Genomic DNA, 19,523 nt, shown 5'->3' with positions numbered 1-19,523 from the left:
GTTAGTTCCAAGTGTATAATATAGTGATTCAACATCATTTTCTTGTTTTAAAGGAATGCCAGTTGTCATCTTTAATCACTCTTTCCATTGATCTTTTATCTAGTCAGGTGTCAGGAATAGACAGACTCTTAATTTATGTTCTGTTTGGTACCTGTAAGGTCATGAAAGCATGTACCCTCTGAGAAGCAAGTAGTGGGAGGAATGGTAGGAAGCATGTAGTTGGCTTGGAAGGAGCTGCCACCGCCCTGTGGAAACAGAGTCATCCCTCAGTAAACACGATATACTTGCCTTGAGCCTTTACATACTTGGTGTTCCCTCTCTCTCACATCATCGCCAGACTGAGTGGTGGTCACCGAGGCAACAAGCCACCCAAGAGGCTGAGGTTCTGAGGAAAAGCTGACAGTTGGTGCCGCTCCCTAAGAAGAGCTGTGCAGAGATGTAATGGCACGCAGTGGGGACACAAACTGTCACAGTGGCAGGACGGCTCAGCAATAAATGTACAAAGAACAAGGGCCTTTGCCTTTTGGCATTTGGTGTCTGAGTTACAAAACGTCTCCATTTGTCTCCTAGGACGGGAATATACCACTGCTGCTTGCAGTACAAAATGGCCACAGTGAGGTCTGTCGCTTTCTCCTGGACCACGGAGCAGATATAAATTCCAGGGACAAAAACGGAAGGTACCACAGAAATAGAAATCATGGGATTTCGGCGATATCCACATTCTGGGAGTCTCAAAATAACATAGCTTTCTTTTGGATCATTTGTTAGAAAGTGGTTTTAATTTTTTCATTTTTTGCCTCTTTTTTTTTTTTTAAGTAAACTCTGTACCCAGTGTGGGGCTTAAACTCACGACCCTGAGATCGAAAGCCACGTGTCCTACTGACTGATCCAGCCAGGCGCCCCTCCTGCCTCTTCTGATTATCCGGAATCTGTTTTGACTTAAAAAATATTTTCCCTCAGACCACTGGGAACATCATTGAGTCTATGATGAAATTATTGAATACTAAAGTGACTAGGCCATTTCCAATGGCTTTTCGTGCAAAATTAAATAAGAGTAAACATATCGGCTGCTTTTAAAAATAGTCATAATGACTTATAGGTACTTTAAAATGCCTGAGGTGAGAGGAGGACATGATTTGTGCCAGTCATATTAAATTCCATCATATTTAGAAGATTATGTTTAGAAGATAATGTCTATGTTATTTGACCTAATATGGTTTAATGTTTTGATTTAATCTGAAGTTTAAAAAAAAAAAACCTGATTTCATCTTGCTAGCACTAAATTTCAGATTCCCTAGAAGATTAAGTGTATATGTGTTTAACTGCACTTAATCTCTTTCCCTTGTTTTTAAGATAAGATGACTTCCCAAGAAAGTTTTTCCCATTGTGTTAGTACTAATTTGGTGTCTCCTTTTCTCTTTAGAACTGCTCTCATGCTGGCCTGTGAGATCAGCAGCTCTAATATCGTGGAAGCCTTAATTAAAAAGGGTGCAGACCTAAACCTTGTAGATTCTCTTGGACACAATGCCTTACATTATTCCAAACTCTCAGAAAATGCAGGAATTCAAAGCCTTCTCTTATCAAAAATCTCTCAGGATTCTGGTATGTGAAAGAAAATAGCCAGTGTTGTTTTAAATTTATCCACTCCATTTTCCCCAAAGGGTAAAGGAATGTGTGCAATATGATCTATTCTATTATTCTTTTAAACATATTCTTGAAGAAAAATGAAGTGTTAAATATTGTGTTTGTTGTGTTATGGGTGTGAGTGTGTGTATGTGAGTATCGCCCACTGAAAGTGGAAGTGAGTCATGGTTCTTACAGTTTTTTTTTTTTTTTTTTTCTCACTTTTTCCTCTACAGATTCAAAGACACCAACAAAACCAAAGCAGGTATCTATCTTTGGGGGAGAGTATTTTTTTGGTCATCATAGCTTGTGGGACTTTGAAAATGTCCTGATTAAACCACTCTGTAGTCTACTAGAAAAGTGACAAAAACTATGTTGAAAATACTTAAGGAGTAAAAAAAAAAATCTTCAGAATAAATGATTCATCATTAGAAGATGGTAAAGGTTTCCTTAATGGTTTACCCTGTTGCCAAAGCATGTGACTTTAAAACTTCCTACTTATATATTCATCTTTTTCTGAAATGTACTAATATTTTCTGTCAGTGTAAAATGTTTGGTTAACTCTGTGAACAAACAACGATATTTGTGTAGCCCATGGATTTTAGACCTCTGTCCATGGCAGTGTTAGATATTTAATGAACATAAGAGGTTTAGCTTGTCCTTTCATTTTAATTGGAACTTTTCTAAAATGCCATTAGAGTTACAGACAGAAATTGAGAAGATTGCCCTGTGATTTTGGAGTTTTCTCCTAAAAACATCATTAATGTTGTTTCCTTTTTTTGATGAATTGTATAGTTGGCTATTATATTTATTTACTTACACATCAAAATTCTTGAGAAATTATCATCAACAGGAAATAGTCGATACTGAATTTATTAGGTACTAACTGGGTTACTTATTTATAACCTTCAGAGATGACATTTCCCCTTGCTCCCATATCAACAGTCTTTAAGAAAAGGAGTGGAAATAATGCAAAGTGGTGGAAATACCACCACTTTGCATCAAGATGGAAGCTAGACGAGGAATGTATTCTGGGTTCTAAACTAGGGCAGACAGCTCCCCATCTTCCACTTTCCCAGTTCTCTACACCAACTTAATCTGGTTTTGTCTTGTGTTTTATATTTTCTCGCTATTAAAGCATGGGCTGCTGGAAGAACACTTGGAGCATGCATATTACTTATTTTTATGTTGGTAGCAGATGTCAGATCTTGATAAAGTAAGAAATGCATGAACTGTTGAGGTTTTTCTCATTTGTTTGATGAAGCTGTTTGTTCAGACTTTACTAACCGAACTAACCCACCTCCGTTCTTTGGACTGTGATAACTTCCAGCATGATCAAGTCTCTAAAATAAGCTCAGAAAGAAGTGGAACTCCAAAAAAACGCAAAGCTCCACCACCTCCTATCAGTCCTACCCAGGTAAAGACAAAAGCAAACCAACAGTGAACAAACCTTAAGCCAACAACAACCGAAAGCTGTGATTTTGTCATTTTGTGTTTAGGCCCAAAAGAAATGTTTTAGAATTGACTCTTAAATGCACATTTGAAGTTTTCCATACTGGTTTTAAATCACAGATAGCGGTATGAAGGATTTTTATTATTAGTAGGGAAATAATGTTGATTCTTATTTATTGCAAGGCTGAGGAATTGAACAGTGTCTTTTTTAAAAAGCCTTAAGGAAAAAAAAAATAAAAATCAATAAAAACTTTAGGGAAGTTTCTCAAAATCTTATGACAGAAACCGCTTCCTTAAGTGAAGCGCAGTCTACTTTTAGGACCTCACATTAATAGCTTAAATAATGGCAGGGAGAGTGGGTAGCTGGTGAGGCAGTTAACTGAAGATGAATTTTAGTTGTTTTCTTAAAACACTGCTAAAATATATTTGCCTTTCTAATTACATGCAAAGTTGGCTAATATTAAAAGGGGCTTTCATTTCTGAGCTTTTAGTGACTGTTGCCTAGAGGAGGAAGCTCAAATGTCTGTGAAATCTCTCAAGTAGTTGAGAGGAATATCTCCTCTGATAAGTTATAGTAATTATGTGAGCATAGTCTCTGATAATATTTTCAACATGCCACAGAGGTTTGATAGGTTTTGAAAATTGCTTCTTGTGACTATAGGAGCAGAGTTACTTAGTTATACTCTGCAAACTTTCAGAAAGTCTTTGAGGGGCTGCATTAAGTTGAAAATACCCTTGAATTCATTAAGACTAAGGACGGTTACTGTTAGATTTATTTGCATTGGTTAAGTAGGTGAATTCTGTGGCACTGGAGAAGAAAAGACCTTGAAGAAGCATTCTTTATCTGTGATTTTCATTTTGTTTTTTAAGTTGAGTGATGTGTCTTCCCCAAGATCAATAACTTCAACACCACTTTCGGGAAAGGAATCTGTGTTTTTTGCTGAACCACCATTCAAGGTAATTCCCTTCTGTGTCCAATTAATTTTGAATCTTAAGATACATAATAGATGTGATTTAAGTGGGACAACATTGGGCAAAACAGAATAGACTTCCCAATGATTGGTTCACCACCTTTTCATCATAAAGCACCACTCAGTTATTTCTCCTGGCCTGGGCTCCACACAGAAAGAGTAGAATGAGTAAATTACATTAATTAAGTAATAATTAATTTTCTTCCTTTTAAAAAAAGGGACAAAGATAAAAACTGATAGCCCGTCTTCTTACTAAATCTAGTTGATATAATGCCAATCAAAAAAGAAAGAAATGTTGATTATTCTCTGATGTCTTATTGACAAGTAATCGTATATTTTTAATTGTTTTTTTTAAACTAATGTGCATTAATTTTAGAAAATCCATTCTACCTGATTCTCTATATTTGCTGTTGGAAAGTATTTGTAGAAGTGGGAGGATATTTCAATTTACTATCTGTTTACCTAACCATCACTAGGAAATTAGGCTTGGAAAGAAAATAAAATTTGTAATTGTTAAAATGAAATTGCAGTGGTATCATTGTATATTGCTTTCCCCCATCTAAGAATCACTAAAGATAAATTTTCTTTGAACTTGGATGCACAACAATTTGAAAAAGATTCTGTCAACATGACATTTCCCCCACTTTAAAGTTTATTAATAAATTCTTAAGATAAATATCTATACAAGGAAAGGAAAGAAAGTTATGTTCTTACAATTAGTACCTTGCTATCTTCTAATATAATTATGGCTCAAAGGATGCAACGCATTCCAAAGAACAGTATCACAAATTACAATTTTCAGAAGTAGAGTGTAAAAAGACTCATTTCTTTAGCTGCCGCCTCCCCGCCCCCTGCACACACACAAAAGATAAAAAGCGACACCATTTAGAATGGCTAAAGTTTAAAAATACCAGATGTTGGTGATGATGTGGAAGAACTAGAATTGTCCTACTCTGTTGGTAGGAATGTAAAGTGGCAAAATCGGGAAACTGACAGTTTAAAAGTTGATCACGCACCAGCATATGATCTAACCGTCCACTCATCGATGTTTAGCCAAGAGAAATTAAAATGTGTGTCTCAAAAAATTATATACACAAATGTTTGTATTAGCTTTATTCGCATATCCCAAAACTAGAAACAATCCAGATGTTTGTCAGCAAGTGAGTAGATGAGGATAATGAGATATGTCCATACGATTAATTATTCCCTAGCCATAAAAAAATGCAGAGCTGTCCCCGCAGCAATGTAGGTGAATCTGAAAGTCATCGTGCTGATTGAAAGAAGCCTGACACAAATTCATACCCATGACATTCCATTTACAGGAATTCTCGATCATGCTAAAAGGCGAGCGGCAGTTGCCTGGGGATAGGTGGGCAGGGACTGGCTGTGTTGGAGCAGGAGAAAACTTGTAGAGTTGATGGAAACATTCTGTGTCTCGATTACGGTGCTGGTCCCATGGGTGTGTATCTACCAGAACTCCTCACACCGTAAACTTTAAGTGGATGCCGTTTATTGTACCTTAAGGTGGTTAAAAATTAAACATCTATTTTTATAAAGTGAAAAGACAGCTTTTTACAGAGATAAGCGCTTGCCAAAAATGAGCCACTTTATTTTTAGCATTTGGGCTTTCACAGAAGTTCCTTTGCTGAAAACTTATCTCTCTTATCAGGTCTATGGCTCATCGGAATGAAACATAGTAATTTCTGGCAACTCCTTGTGTTTTGTTTTGAAATGAAAGCCTGGCTTTGAAGTTGCAAGAATTTTTGCAATGTATTTACCAGACAGATATTCAGGGATAAAGGTTTAGAGGAAATCTTCAGGGGATTGTCAATCCATGACTGTAAAACTTTTTATTCCCTTATAAAATTATGTTTATCTTCCCCGGGGGGTCTTACTTACTCCAATTTCTCTTAGAAATATTAATAATCATACATTAATAGCAGTTAATTTATTAAAAAAGTAAAGCTAAAAAAGTACTTCTAATGTATTTTAATCAATGTATTACCCAGACAGGTGAAACTTGTATTTGACTTCATTATGAAAGTAATTATTTGCCATCTCAAGGTTTAAGACACAGATATAAAGTTATTATAATATTATTAAAAGATATTTGTACTATACTTATTAAGTGAAATTTCCGAAAAATATTTTGAGATTATATGCTCTGGAACCTAACATTTTAGAGATCATATCTCAGTAGATAATTGTCACTTTTATTCACTTATATTTTAAAATATTTTCTTTCCTGGGGATGTTCTCACTTTTTCTAGAAGGGTAACTGTTCTGTGTCAGTTCAGGGAGGAATATTTGCTTGCTTCTCTTGTGGAGTACTGCAGTCAGGAATATTCTTTTAAGTCATTTTTCGTTCCAGCAGGCTGAGATCAGTTCTATACGGGGGAACAAAGACAGACTAAGTGACAGCACTACAGGTAAGATGAAGGGGCAGCTGTTTCTGTTCCTTTGACGGGTCCGTAGTCCATGGCTGTTTAAAGAGAGCAAAGGCCAAGCCGGGAGGGAGTGCAGGGAGCTCGGAGAACCCTGGGGTCCCTCCCAGCCCACAGCTGCCAATACTACACAGACTGACACTTCTTCTACTTCTGGAGGCTTTCACCTGGAATTTAAGGAGTCTCTTAAGCGTGGATGTGAAAAAATATATATCCGTTTTCATTTGTCCATCTTTCCAACGAGAGAATTCACAGATAATGTCATGTCACCTTACAGTTACTGCGGGTATCTGGAAATATCATTTACTGTCTCTTTACTAGAACTATGGCAGTTATTAGACCTGCTGCCACATGTGGTTATTTGTGTATTACAAAATCAGCTCTGAAATTACAATACCCTGGGTATTCTCTTTTATGCATTTTATTTTATTTTAAAGATTTGTGTATTTATTTTAGAGAGAGTGTGTGTGCATACGCAAGTGGGGGTGCAGAGGGAGAGAATATTCAAGCAGACTTCCCCCTGAGTGCAGAACCCAACCTGGGGCTCAGTCCCACGATCCTGAGAACATGACCTATGTGCAAACCAGGAGTCCCTCGCTTATCAGACTGAGTCACCCAGGCCCCCCCCCCCCCGCTTTTATGCATTTTAAATAAAACACTGTTTTGCAGCACTCCTTGCCAGTGGGCAGCAGGTTATCTACTGAAGGGAGAGCTAGCTGAGCCCCTCCATGGCTGCACGGTCTAACTTTCCTACTTTAGTTTTTAAATAGATATACACAAAGACACAGTGTTAATGAATTCACACACAATCATACTCTCTTCACCAAGACAGGGTTTAATTCATTGCCTTAAGAGTCCATCCCAGGGGTTTACTCTCCAAGAATGTGGTGCAGTATCCCCAGAGACCATTTAAAATGTCACGTAAATGATTTCAAAAGCTCCTTTGGCTGCAGCATTCACTTTCTTAACCCTATCATGCATTTCATGTGTTTGGCACTTTTAGCTTACAGAATTTAGAAATACTCATCCTGGCACTGATCCATGTTAATTGAATACTTGTTACATTGGATTCTTTAAAAACCATCCATTTTATTTTATTTTATTTTATTTTTTTAAATTTATTTTAGGGCACCTGGGTGGCTCAGTTGGTTGGGCGACTGCCTTTGGCTCAGGTTGTGGTCCCAGAGTCCTGGGATCGAGTCCTGCATTAGGCTCCCAGCTCCATGGGGAGTCTGCTCCATCTGACCTTCTCCCCTCTCATGCTGTCTCTCACCTCTCTCTCTCTCTCTCAAATAAATAAAATCTTAAAAATATTATTTTAGAGAGTATGTGTATGCAAGCAGGGGGAGGGGCAGGGGGAGAGAGAATCTCAAGGAGACTTCCTGTTGAGCCCGGAGCTCGATGGCAGGGCTCAATCTTAGGACCCTGAGATCACGACCTGAGCTGAAACCAAGAGTTAGACACTCAACCAATGAGTCGCCCACGTGCTCCTCCATTGTATTTGAGAAGTACTTTCTGTAGCTTAGAATTATCGTCATGCTCTCAGTCCTCTGGTTTATTCTAAACTCACCATACATTATGTCAAGGGGACTCTTTAATAAAGCTGTGGTTTAGGCACCAGACATTGAAGTAAGCATTTCTATGAAGAAATGTCTTTTTGCGTCCTTCCAAATTAAGATTAAATTTTTCATCTTTGGATTTAATGGCTGTGAGAAAATAATAAAATAACAGTGAAGAATGTAGGTCAGCGCTGTTCAGACGGTGGTCTGTAAGCTGTTGCCAGTCTACAGGAAGTAAGGAGTTTGCACCAGAAAGCCATCCAGCGATACTGCTAAGCACACTGTTTTGTCCGGTAGTCTTTTCTTCTCCCCATAGGAACACTGCATGAAGGAGGAGGTGTGCTGAATGACATTTTGGAACAAGGTTCTTGTCTCAGTGAGCACGTTGAGTAGCATAGCTTTGGATGCCATTTCAGCATGATAATCAGGAGGATGTAAAAAAAAAAAAAAAAAATCCTACCAAGAGTAGGATTGTGGGATTCAGAGCAGACCGTTTCATGGTGGGGCCCCCAGTCATCAGGTCATCCAATGCCGTGAGGAAGAGGCAAAGTTTGACGTGGGTCCTGAAAGATGCCGACAAGTGACCTTGCCGACAAGTGACCTAGCCAAATGAGATGCTGCAGGGGCAGTCATCTGCAGGAAGAATTACAACAGCAACCTTGTGTTGAGAATCTAGAGGGGGATGATGGGAAGTTAGAATCTGAGGAAGATGTGTTAATAGAGATCATGGGCCATATGCCTGAAAAAGTACGCTGGCACCAGATGATGGAGACATTAACCCAGAGGAAGGAGTCTGGAGATTAATTCTAGAGAGAGAGAGTGATTAAAGCACTTGAACCACAGGACTGACCCTATCAAAACATGTTTCAGGAAGATTAGCCTGGGCAAGGCTCTATTTTTACTATTGGGTGGGGGGACACGCGAGAGCGTGCGCGTGCTTTGTTGTTTCTGGGCTGTTTGCAGGGTTTTCGAGCCAGGTGATAAAGTTTGAACTAGAGGAACAGTGGTAGGGATAAAAAGTGAACCAGGATATTTCTGAAAGGATTCACAGAAATGGGACTTACTAGGCATGGGAGGAACAAAAAACAACCGAGATATGACGCTTAATCAGGTGAATGGAAAATGTATGAGCAAATCCCATCAGTTTTCAGATGAGCTTATGATGCCTCCAGGCATCTGGTCCTGTGCTGGGAAGTCCACAGGAATGAAAGCCCAGGACCTGAGAGTTGCTGTTCATTTACCTGGAAGCTAGGGGCTTTCATTCATCGTCAGGACCAGAAAGAAGCCCTGGATTAGGTAGAAAACCACTTGGTTAGAGAAAGGTTAGAGAAAGACTGGTTTGATTTTTTAAAATATTATTGTAAATTGCTTTTCACTTTTCCAAGGTGCTGATAGCTTATTGGATGTAAGTTCTGAAGCTGACCAACAAGATCTTCTTGCCCTGTTGCAAGCAAAAGTCGCTTCTCTTACCTTGCACAATAAGGAATTACAGGATAAATTACAGGTGGGTACAGAGATTGCTACCACGGACTCTTTGTAGGGTCAGACTATGGGTTTTTTTCAGGTTAGTCAGATGATACTTTGTTTTAAACATCCCCAGTAGTTTCTTCTTTTTTTTAAATATAGTTAGCCTCAAGTATTTCATAGTTTCAAATTATGTCTTTGTTGAAAGAGGAGGTATTCATTAACTCCCTTTCTGTAAATTGCTAAATTGGCCAATTATATATGATTATATACTTAGTCTGTTTTATAGATGACATACATGTATATGTGTGCTTGTGCGCGTGTAATTACCCATTCATGTAGTAGAGCTGATCATTTAGCAGATTTAAGATCTTCAGTAAGAACGAGCTGTACTTGTGCCCATTTCCCCTTTTGGTAACTGCAATAATATGAGAAGCAAAGGAAAAATTATGAGTCAGAGGCTTTAGAGCCAACACAAATCTTGTGTTTTGAAAGTGGCACACATCAGCAGTCCTAATAGAGCACAGAATAAGCTTCGTGTCATTAATCTGCCTCTCATGTCCCGGACCGTATTTTGTCACGGGGCACGAGTATAAAAGGGACCCTGCAATTCTCCCATATGGAAGCTCTGGATTTGTTCTCTCCTTCCCGTTGCTTGCTCATCTGACTCCATCTTTGGTGCCATGTCCTTCTTGCCTTTTTTCCCAGGCCAAATCACCCAAGGAGGCAGAAGCAGATGTGAGCTTTGACTCCTACCATTCCACTCAGACAGACTTGGCCCCACCCCTAGGCAAACCCAGAGACACCTCTCCCTCAGACTCCAAATCATTTCCCCCTGCCTTACCACAGTCTGCGAGTAGATCCACTCTCGACGGCGATGGCCGAATTCAGCAACTACAAGAGATCCTGCAGGACCTGCAGAAGAGGCTGGAGAGCTCCGAAGCAGAGAAGCAGCAGCTCCAGGCCGAGCTCCGGTCCAGAAGGGCTGAATTGGTGTGCGTCAACAGTGCGGAGATTTCCGAGAACGGCTCTGACCTCAGCCAGAAACTGAAAGAAACCCAGAGCAAATACGAGGAGGCCATGAAAGAAGTCCTCAATGTGCAGAAGCAGATGAAACTGGGCCTCGTCTCGCCCGAAAGTGTGGACAGTTATTCGCATCTCCGGGAACTGAGGATCACTGAGGAGGAAATAGATGTGCTGAAGCAGGACCTCCAGAACGCGGTGGAAGAAAGTGAAAGAAATAAGGAGAAGGTGAGAGAGTTAGAAGAAAAACTTGTAGAGAGGGAGAAAGATATGGTCATTAAGCCTCCTATAGAAGAGTACGAGGAAATGAAAAGCTCATACTGCTCTGTTATTGAGAACATGAATAAGGAGAAAGCATTTTTGTTTGAGAAGTACCAAGAGGCCCAAGAAGAAATCATGAAATTAAAAGATACCCTGAAGAGTCAGGTCACCCAAGACGCTGGCGACGAAGCCGGGGACATGAAAGAGGCCATGAACAGGATGATAGATGAACTCAACAAACAGGTGAGCGAGCTGTCCCAGCTGTACAAAGAAGCCCAGGCCGAGCTGGAGGATTACAGGAAGAGGAAGTCTCTAGAAGACGTGACAGCCGACTATATCCATAAAGCAGAGCATGAGAAACTGCTGCACGTGACGAACGTATCCAGAGCTAAGGCGGAAGAGGCGCTGTCCGAAATGAAGTCTCAGTACTCGAAGGTGTTACATGAGTTGACCCAGCTCAAACAGCTCGTGGACGCCCAGAAAGAGAACTCTGTCTCCATCACGGAACATTTGCAAGTGATAACCACCCTGCGGGAGACCACCAAAGAGATGGAGGAAAAAATCAGCAGTCTCAAAGAGCACCTTGCCAGCAAGGAAGGAGAGGTGGCAAGGCTGGAGAAGCAGCTCCTGGAAGAGAAGGCCGCCATGACCGACGCCATGGTGCCCAGGTCCGCCTACGCAAAGCTCCAGTCATCGTTAGAAGGTGAGGTGAGTGTGTTGGCCTCAAAATTGAAGGATTCGGTAAAAGAGAAAGAGAAGGCCCATTTGGAGCTCACCCAGACGAGAAGCGAGGTGTCACAAACGAAAAGGGAAAAGGAGAATATTCAGGCTCTCTTAAAGGCCAAAGAGCAGGAAGCAGACGAACTCCGGCAACAGCTCCAGGACGCTCAGGAAGAGCTGGCAGAAAGGAAGAGACAGTCGGAGAGCTCTTCCAGACTGGAGGAGGATAAAGACAAGAAGGTTGGTGAGATTCCGTTGCTGTTGCGTTTCTAGCTAGCAGGCCTTTACCCTGGTTAATGTTTTTAGTGTTGGTTAGCACAGACCTGTTGCGAAGGCACAAAAGCTCTACACGTGACTCCATCTGTCCCCATGACCACATTAAGAGTAGTAGGTTGGACATTTCTATTTAAAAAAGCAAGTCGTCTGTCAGTCTCCTTAGATTAAAGCATTTCACCTATGTGGCACCTATTTTCCCTTTTAAAATGATTTTACAGAAACTTTGCCTAGTGGCAGGGCTCATGGAACCCAGACAGGTTCTTCCATCATATAGAAACCCACATACTCCCAGACTTCATCCTGCTTCCCTAAGTCCCGGGAGCTTTCCCGAGTCAGTGGAAGAACTGCCCTCCTTGGCTCTCACTGGCAAAGGTGGACAGGAGGGGGTGTGTGGGGAGCAGGTGATTAGACACCGGCTGGGTGTGGCTTGGAGGAAGGAGGAAAACAAAGGGGGCCTCGGAAAAGAGTGCGGAGCCTGAATGCCCTCTGCATCCCTGGTCCCCTGGGTCAGGTGTTCTGAGGGGCACTGGTCAGAGCACTGGGGATCATTTATTCCTTTAATATAATGAAGATTTCAAAAAGAGCTTCCAAGGCCAAGGAGGCAGGGAGTTGGAAGGCAGAGGCCGGGTTGCAGGGAGAAGTTGTGACTACTTTGAAGCAAGATGTCCAGAGAAATCAGGGCTCCCAGAACTGCTTCCTGACTGCCTGTGTCAGTGCTACTGAACAAGACATAGCTGTCTCCAAATAAAGAATGCCCAACATTCCTGGTTCTGATTTCTTTTTTCAACAATACCCCCTTTCAGTGTAAAAAAGGAAATGAGTGCCATAGCGTTTGTTACCCTCATGCCTCAAAGCACAAGATTTAATCTGGGGCCCTTATTTGAATATAATGGCCTTAGAGGGCCATGTGGGGTTGCTGATTTTGTTACCGATTTCACTTTATGGACTTTCCTTAAAAAATAAAAAAGAAACTGTTCCAAAGTCTCGAGTCCCAGAGGCCAACAAGAGGCCATTGTTGAAGGCTTAGAATTCTCTGGAATTTTGCTTCGGCAGGCCCTTTCTTGCCTATTGATAGTTTTCCTTTCTCGCCAGATCAGTGAGATGTCGAAGGAAGTCACCAAGTTGAAGGAGGCCCTGAACAGCCTCTCGCAGCTCTCCTACTCCGCGAGCTCGTCCAAGAGGCAGAGTCAGCAGCTCGAGGCGCTGCAGCAGCAGGTCAAACAGCTCCAGAACCAGCTGGCTGTGAGTGGGCTTCTCTCCAATGCCTGCGGTGGGGGTGGGAGGGTGGGGGGTGGCCAGCCAGGCCAGGCAGATTATGTTACCTGCTCACCTGGGTGGGGGGAGAAGAGTCCCAGGCATCGCCTGCAACAAGGTGAGTCACCTGGATCTCTGAGAAGAGAGGAATCGGCAGGACCGTGGTGCAGGCCTCGTGGTTACGCATCCACTGATTGTGCCCCCCACTCCGGCTTTCTACCACAGTGTCCGGCAGTGGCAAGAACTTACTAGGGGCCAGGACCTCTGATGGGTGTGTCTCTGTGCACCTGAAGCTGCTGCTTGGCCCCTCTCCTTGTTTGACCTGGGAAAGTCCTCTCGTATCTGTATTTATTTCCCATGGCTATTGGAACAGACCAGCACAGACTTGGTTTAAAACAAGAATCTATGCTCTTAAGATTCTGGAGACCCGGGGTGCCTGGGTGGTTCAGTCAGTTAAGTGTCACTTTCGGTTTTCGGCTCAGGTAGTGATCACAGGATCCTGGGCTGGAGCTGCATGGGGCTCTGTGCTCAGCAGAGTCCTCTTGTCCTTCTCCCCTCCCCCTCTGCTCGTTCCCCTCCCCCACATCGCCCTTGCTCACACTCCTTCTCTCTCTCTCTCAAATGAATAAAAATCTTAAAAAAAAAATTCTGGAGATAAGTGTGAAATCTATTTCACTAAAGGCAAGGTACCAGCAAGGCTGGTTCCTTCTAGAAGCTCTAGGGGAGAATCCATTTCCTTGCCTTCGCTAGCTTTTAGAGGCTACCCAAATTCCTTGGCTCATGGGTCCTACCTCCAGCTTCAAAGCATATCACTCCACCTCTGGCTCTGCCCTCCCATCTCCTCCACTTTTGCTTCTCTCTCATAAGGACTCTTGTGATTACACTTAAGGGATACCTGCATAGTCAGTATAAACTTTTCCTCCATCTCGAGATCCTTAACTTAATCACAACTGCAAGGTTCTGGTCACCACAGAAGTAATATTCCACAGGTTCTGGCCATTGGAGTGTGGACATCTTCGGAGGGCCACCATTTCACCTCCCATAGCATTTAAGGTTTTAGTTGACATGGGATGTTACATTTTCCACATGAAGCCAAGTCATGGACTATCACTAGTTTCGTTGACAAGCAGGACCTGGGATGTAGGATTTCTTCAGTACAGACTTAATACTGGTGAATTCAGGTTTCTGCAGTCCTTACACTGGCTGACCAGAGTACAAAACCAGCTTTTTTGTGTTATCAGCTCTAGCAGTGAAGGAGTGATCAGGAGAGGGGAAGAGGCTCCCTGTTGTGTTCTGCAGGTCATTTTTCTGATGAAGTGGTTTTCACAGACTTGTAGACAAAATGCTGATGGTTCATACAATCATTTTTACAATTTTCAACACCTTTAATGAATATTATATGTGGCGCCAATGATCTAAAAGTGAATATGACACAGTTCCCGTCTTCACCGAGTTTGTACTCAGTGACTTTCCATATTCTCAGTCAGCCTCCACTGGTAGAGAGAAGACCAGCATGCACCAGCATGCGCCGGGCATATGGAGGAAATGTCTTGAAAGGCTTCCTGTAGGATGTGATGCTTGTGCTGAGTCTTGAAGGGATAGGTATGAGGCAGCAAGGAATGGGATGTGGCTTTTAGATGGCCCTTGGCAGCCTCGGCAGGGACAGTCCCCGTGGAGTGATGGGATGGAATCTGAACCTCAGTGGGCTGCCTAGAGAAGTGACCAAGGAGCCAGGTATCTGATGGGGCCGAAGAACCATAGCAGGAGGCAGGGGAAGCCTAAAGTAGATTTGCTGGAAAGAAAGGAGCTGGTGACCAGAGGGTGAGGTCCTCTCTTTAAAGATTTCAGATGCAATGACAGAGACAGGGCTGTGACTTTGAGAGTGCATGGCTGCAAAGAGGAGGAGTAAGTCATTGAGGTGGACGTTGGGGAAACTGAGAGACCGAGGTGTTTGTGGCTCAGGCATGTGGATATCACAGTCACCCAAATGATGACCGAAACAAGGATGGAAAGGAGGATGGTGATCAGAAGACGAAGTTTTAAAAGATTGAGTGGAGGTATCTAAAAGCTGAGAGGAAATGACAGGGAGGTCCTAAGCCCACCTTCTAATGGCATGACCATCAAAGGACTGAGGTTTCCAAGGTTCTCCTTGAATAGGAAGGGCACCTCATATTCCGACACTCATAGGAAGGAGGTGAGAAGGGTACTGATGGGCTTTTGTAGACTTTGGAAGTAATTTGTAGATGATAGTCTCAATTTTCGTCGTGGAAAACCATCTCCTCGGAAAAGTTCAGAGCCGAGTGAAGATTCTTGAAACAGTTACTGAGAGGAATTGGAACAATAGCTCAACAAGGAGAAACAAGCATGAACAGCTGTACTGAGGAACCAGCTGAGATTGGTGCCACCACCCTGTTTGTTTCCGGGGTACACCTGTACACTGACAGCTGAGTAACTGAGCTCCCTGGGGGACTATATGATTGGCTGTATAGGGACAGAACAGTAGCTCCTTTCAAAAGAACAGATTTTTAAAATTAATAAATATTTGGTTATTGTGGAAAAGTTGGAAAATACAGAAGACTCTGGAAAAGTTTCTATAAATAAAAATGGTCCATAATCCAGCCACTCAGAGATGGTCCCTTTTTGCATTTGATAGTTTCTTTGCACCATTTACTTTGTGTGAATGTGACTGTGTATTTGCATAAGTATGTATACATATATTTTTTGCAACAAAGGTGGGATTACGTAATAACTACTTTTTCACGGATTTTCTTCTAAGGTTGACATGCCAAAATATGAAATAGGTTGATTCTTCCCCTCTGAAGAATATCGGCAAATGTTTCCCTGAGAATAGCGATAGGTATTCAGAAATATACAACCCAGTGAGCCCACAATGGTTTTAAAAGCCTCATATGCTAGCATTTGCTGAAGGAAATCACTTTGGGTAGCATTTGGCCACAGCTTTCTCATAGGTTTTTGGTTTTGTTCTTTAACGGTCTCCTAAGCTCTTAACACTGTCACATGTCTCTTCCCAGGAATGCAAGAAACAACACCAGGAGGTCGTATCTGTTTACAGAATGCATCTTCTGTATGCCGTGCAGGTATGCTGAATATCCTAAAGAAATACCAGAGCAGATGTCACCCAGACTCCTGTCATTCAACTAGTAGAACAAATGAAAATTCGGGGGGAATCGTTTACATTGAGAAGCTTTAAAAAGCTCATTGCTTTGCTTTGGATTTTGTCAGGAGCCTGACGCCATTGTTGGAAAGTAGCCTCAGCATTTGTTGAGAAATGGAGGAGGAAGGGGCTGTTACCCCCACCAGCAGCAGCAGCCCAGGCTTCGTTTTCAGGCACGCCCGTATTCTCACAGCTGTCAGCACGGTCTCACCCCCATGACTCTTGGCAGCTTGGCTAGCTGGGCTCACATTTGCAGCTGAGACCCAGAAACCCTTTGCTGGTGGGTCTGGTAGACCCAGCCTCATCAGCCTCCAGAGGGGAAAAGCACAGGGCCCTCTCTCTCTCAGTCCCGCACAGAAATGTGCGAATTGATAGGACTAACATTCCTTTGGATTTGGATGATCTGGGGGGAAAGCCAAGGGCTTCATCTCAGCCAGCCATCTCATTCCCTAGGGGAGACTGCCAGGACTCAACTTCGATTCTAATGATTGTCTTTTGGTTGCATTTCCTAGGGCCAGATGGATGAAGATGTCCAGAAAGTACTGAAGCAAATCCTTACCATGTGTAAAAACCAGTCCCAGAAGAAGTAAAATGGATTCCTTGGCAGGGCACTGCCCCCTTGTTGTCCATCTTTGTGTTAGATCTGGAGTTGTTGACAACCACTGCCATTGTGCTCACTCGTGGTCCGCACCGCGGCCTCGCAGAGCTTTTTCCCTTTCCAAAGGCAGCTTTCTGAAGACTTTCTGAGGCCCCGGAGAAGACTGTCCTCCTCAGAACCGCTCAGAGACTTCAGAGCAGCACAGGTGACACACCGTGTTAGCCCTTCAGATTCCAGAGCTGGGGTCAGCCACACCCAGGGGGTCTGGTCCTGGTGCTGGCCAGTGGGCGCCCCCCTCGGTGGCTGACCAGCTGACGGCCTTTGTTGCCTTTGTTCCCGCATTCAGGCCGAGGCGTTCAGCACCGGCGGGGGCTCTTCTTGCCTTTGGTTTCCAATCCTAAAACACGATTCAACTTCCGACCCAATTAGTCTGGCTCTAGTTCTGTGGCATGCACGCTGAAGAGCCTTTATCATGATATCCTGTGGATTTTAAATCTCATTCTGTCATTCCCCCCCCATCTGCCTTAGAAAGCTCATCGCGCTGCCCGCTGCTCCTCGGTCCCAGGTCCCACGGTGTGGTGAGCCCTGTTCACTCAAATCCGAAGCTGAAGAACAAAAGCCGATTGTCCTGAGAAGTTCTTTTTAGCAAATTGTTGACATATTGCAGATTTTCTATGCAAACTGGCCTCCTGCTGTTATCCGTGAAGCTCAGGAATCCAGACATTGGTGTTTCAACAAGGGACAGTAAACTGCGTGTTTACAGACAAAGGAAATGCCTCATGGTTCTTAACCTCAATTTTTTAAAAGTGTTGTTTTTTTCTTTACAATATTTTTATTGGCTCTTAAAGATGTTTTCATAGCTAAACCCCCAAATAAGCAAAATCTGTTAGACTCTATTAACAAAGTATTTTTAGGTAACCATGCTTGCAACTTTTTTTAAAGCCTCTTTCTTCAGAGTTTTCCGCTATAGCCAGGGGTGGTTATGTATTTATTCCTATTCCAAACTCTACGTGAGCTGCCACCGGTATCCCTAGACTTTCTGCCATTGTGTCCTTAGAACTGTAGCACATTTCTGAATACGGTAAACCCTCCCTTTTACCCCGTATCTTTGAATGCCCCAGCATTACCAGCGCCCATAAACGATCTCGGGAGGGACCGTTAGTACCGATCTCTTTTCCAGTGTTGAAACTGAGAATCCCCATACGGTACACATGATGGTGCAGAGCAAATGTTGTGTGTGTGTGGGGGGGGGGGGGTTATTTCTGTTCACTTTACTTTCAGGTTAAAAGTGTTTGAACTTGCCTGCAGCTCCTTATGGCATTTTTGTTAAGGAGGGATGTCGGCCAAGCACAGACCGCTCCGAAGTGTGTAACTGAAGGGGCAGAGGCCTGGCCTGACAGTGCTCCACGCACCGTAGGGCCGCCTGGGCGCACAGGGTGCTTGGCTGTTTGGGAGGATGTGTTCATCTCTATTGGACGAGGACCAAGGACAGCAAAGCAGAAATGGCTTTCAAGCTTGGTGTTACTTTTCTAAAGTTGTTTATAGTTCAGCCGTTTCGAAAATGCTCCAAAGAAATGTGAAAAGGACTTTTTGTCACAGCCCTTAATACAAGCAGCCCTCCCCACTCCTGCCCCCGTGCAGAAATGCTGCAGAGTATAAAACTTGAGACATTTTGTAGGATGCCTGACAAAGTGTAGCCTTTCATCTTGTTTCAGGATGCATATTTATTATAAGTACTCCGGTTAAATACTGAAAAGCTATATGCTGTAGTTTAGCATTTTTGCCTTTGTAATTTACAGAAGGTATTGCAGAAAATAAACTTTGTTTCATTTTGCATCTCTGTTGTTGAGTTTTGGTACATTCATGAGCATATGTATGGGGCTCCCGAGGAGTGGGTCAGTAGCGCTGGGGTGTGATGGTGTTTTTTGCCCAAGTCACACGCAGTGGCAGGCAGTGGTCCTCTGTCACCTCCTTGCTGTGGCATAGCATCTTTAATCTCGGACTTGGACTCCCCCATCCACTTTAGACGACCCCTCTGATTACATGGCGCCCACCCAGATAACCCAGGAGGACCCTTATTTTAGGTCCGGTGATTAGCACCTCGGCCCCAAGCTCAGCCCCTAGTGCACAGCTGTCTCATGGCTCTTCAGTTCAAAACTGCCTCTCGGGTGTCTGCAGTCTTTGTAACCATTCAAAAGCTTCTGCTAGATTGTTTTTTTCTCTTCTTTCCTTTTCCTTTTTGGAAAAGGCAATACACGCACATGCTAAAAAAAAAAAATAAGCCAAATACCTTCTATCAACTATCACATTACAAGGATAATTCATTCCTTAAAGAACTCTTGAGGGTGAATTCTCACAGGTTGAGTCATAATTAAAACAGCAAATGATGGGGCGTCTGGGTGACTCAGTCCATTGAGCGTCTGACTCCTGGTTTTGGCTCAGTTCATGATCTCATGGGTTGTGGGATGGAGCCCTACATTGGACTCTTTGCTCAGCGGGCAGTCTGCTTGAGAGATTTTCTCCCACTGTCCCTCCCCCACTCTAAAAATGGATAAATATATCTAAAAAAAAAAAAAAACCCAAATGACAATGAAATGGGTGCAATTATTTAAGTAGCTAACATTCTTCATCATAATACAACGGGCCATCTCCCTTCACTCACAACACGGTTCTCCCACACCGACTTCAGCTCTCGTCACTACA

The 19,523-nt window shown here is 42.9% G+C and overlaps 1 protein-coding gene across 4 annotated transcripts in view; it reads left to right on the top strand.

Moving 5' to 3' along the window:
* The window catches only part of LOC111141167 (retinoic acid induced 14), a 147,980-nt gene extending 129,324 nt beyond the window's left edge, over window positions 1-18,656 (top strand). For 2 of the 4 annotated variants that reach the window (XM_022493532.1, XM_022493533.1), the window contains exons 8-18: window positions 571-677; window positions 1,424-1,602; window positions 1,860-1,888; window positions 2,954-3,040; window positions 3,946-4,032; window positions 6,418-6,475; window positions 9,435-9,553; window positions 10,222-11,757; window positions 12,886-13,035; window positions 16,080-16,145; window positions 16,735-18,656. In XM_022493532.1, the coding sequence (XP_022349240.1) occupies window positions 571-677; window positions 1,424-1,602; window positions 1,860-1,888; window positions 2,954-3,040; window positions 3,946-4,032; window positions 6,418-6,475; window positions 9,435-9,553; window positions 10,222-11,757; window positions 12,886-13,035; window positions 16,080-16,145; window positions 16,735-16,812 (2,496 nt within the window). In that variant the 3' untranslated portion in view covers window positions 16,813-18,656. The remainder of the gene's footprint in view (window positions 1-570; window positions 678-1,423; window positions 1,603-1,859; window positions 1,889-2,953; window positions 3,041-3,945; window positions 4,033-6,417; window positions 6,476-9,434; window positions 9,554-10,221; window positions 11,758-12,885; window positions 13,036-16,079; window positions 16,146-16,734) is intronic. The other 2 variants (XM_022493535.1, XM_022493536.1) reach the window with 2 other exon arrangements.
* The last annotated feature ends 867 nt before the right edge of the window (window positions 18,657-19,523 follow it).

Source organism: Enhydra lutris, unplaced genomic scaffold (genome assembly GCF_002288905.1).
Source record: "Enhydra lutris kenyoni isolate GAN:26980312 unplaced genomic scaffold, ASM228890v2 scaffoldscaffold5, whole genome shotgun sequence".
Lineage (NCBI taxonomy): Eukaryota > Metazoa > Chordata > Mammalia > Carnivora > Mustelidae > Enhydra > Enhydra lutris.
The sequence above is the reverse complement of the archived record's forward strand: the minus strand, read 5'-3'. Positions and strand labels throughout refer to the sequence as shown.